The 302-nt window shown below is 65.2% G+C and overlaps 1 protein-coding gene across 1 annotated transcript in view; it reads right to left on the bottom strand.

Annotated features, from left to right (window-relative positions):
- The window catches only part of WDR54 (WD repeat domain 54), a gene marked incomplete at its 5' end in the record, with an annotated part of 4,024 nt that extends 3,803 nt beyond the window's left edge, over nucleotides 1–221 (bottom strand). Inside the window, one exon of the mRNA XM_010141216.1 lies at nucleotides 159–221. Coding sequence (XP_010139518.1) covers nucleotides 159–221 — 63 coding nt within the window. The remainder of the gene's footprint in view (nucleotides 1–158) is intronic.
- Between the last annotated feature and the right edge of the window lie 81 nt (nucleotides 222–302).

Below are 302 nucleotides of genomic sequence, written 5' to 3'. Positions count from 1 at the left end.
GCTCCGGACTCAGCTGCTGCCACAGGAGGTCTCTGAGGGATGTCAGCAGCTCTCTGGGTGTGCAGCAGGACCCTCCCTGTGCCACCAGAGCCCACACCGCGAGCACGCCATCCCAATGTCATGTTTTCACCTCCCCACTCCGCGGAGAAGCAGCTCACCTGGATCCCTTTCTGCGAGGTCAGCACCAGCAGCACGCGGGACGGCAGGACGCACCAGGCAGCCTAGAAGGAATGGCTGCTGAGAGGAGGCCCACAGAGCGGGGGCAAACCCCACCCCGCCTGCCAGGGCAGGGACAGTCTGCT

The sequence above is a fragment of the Buceros rhinoceros genome, unplaced genomic scaffold, assembly GCF_000710305.1.
Source record: "Buceros rhinoceros silvestris isolate BGI_N320 unplaced genomic scaffold, ASM71030v1 scaffold26678, whole genome shotgun sequence".
Classification (NCBI taxonomy): Eukaryota; Metazoa; Chordata; class Aves; order Bucerotiformes; family Bucerotidae; genus Buceros; species Buceros rhinoceros.
This window is presented reverse-complemented; position numbering and strand designations above follow the sequence as displayed.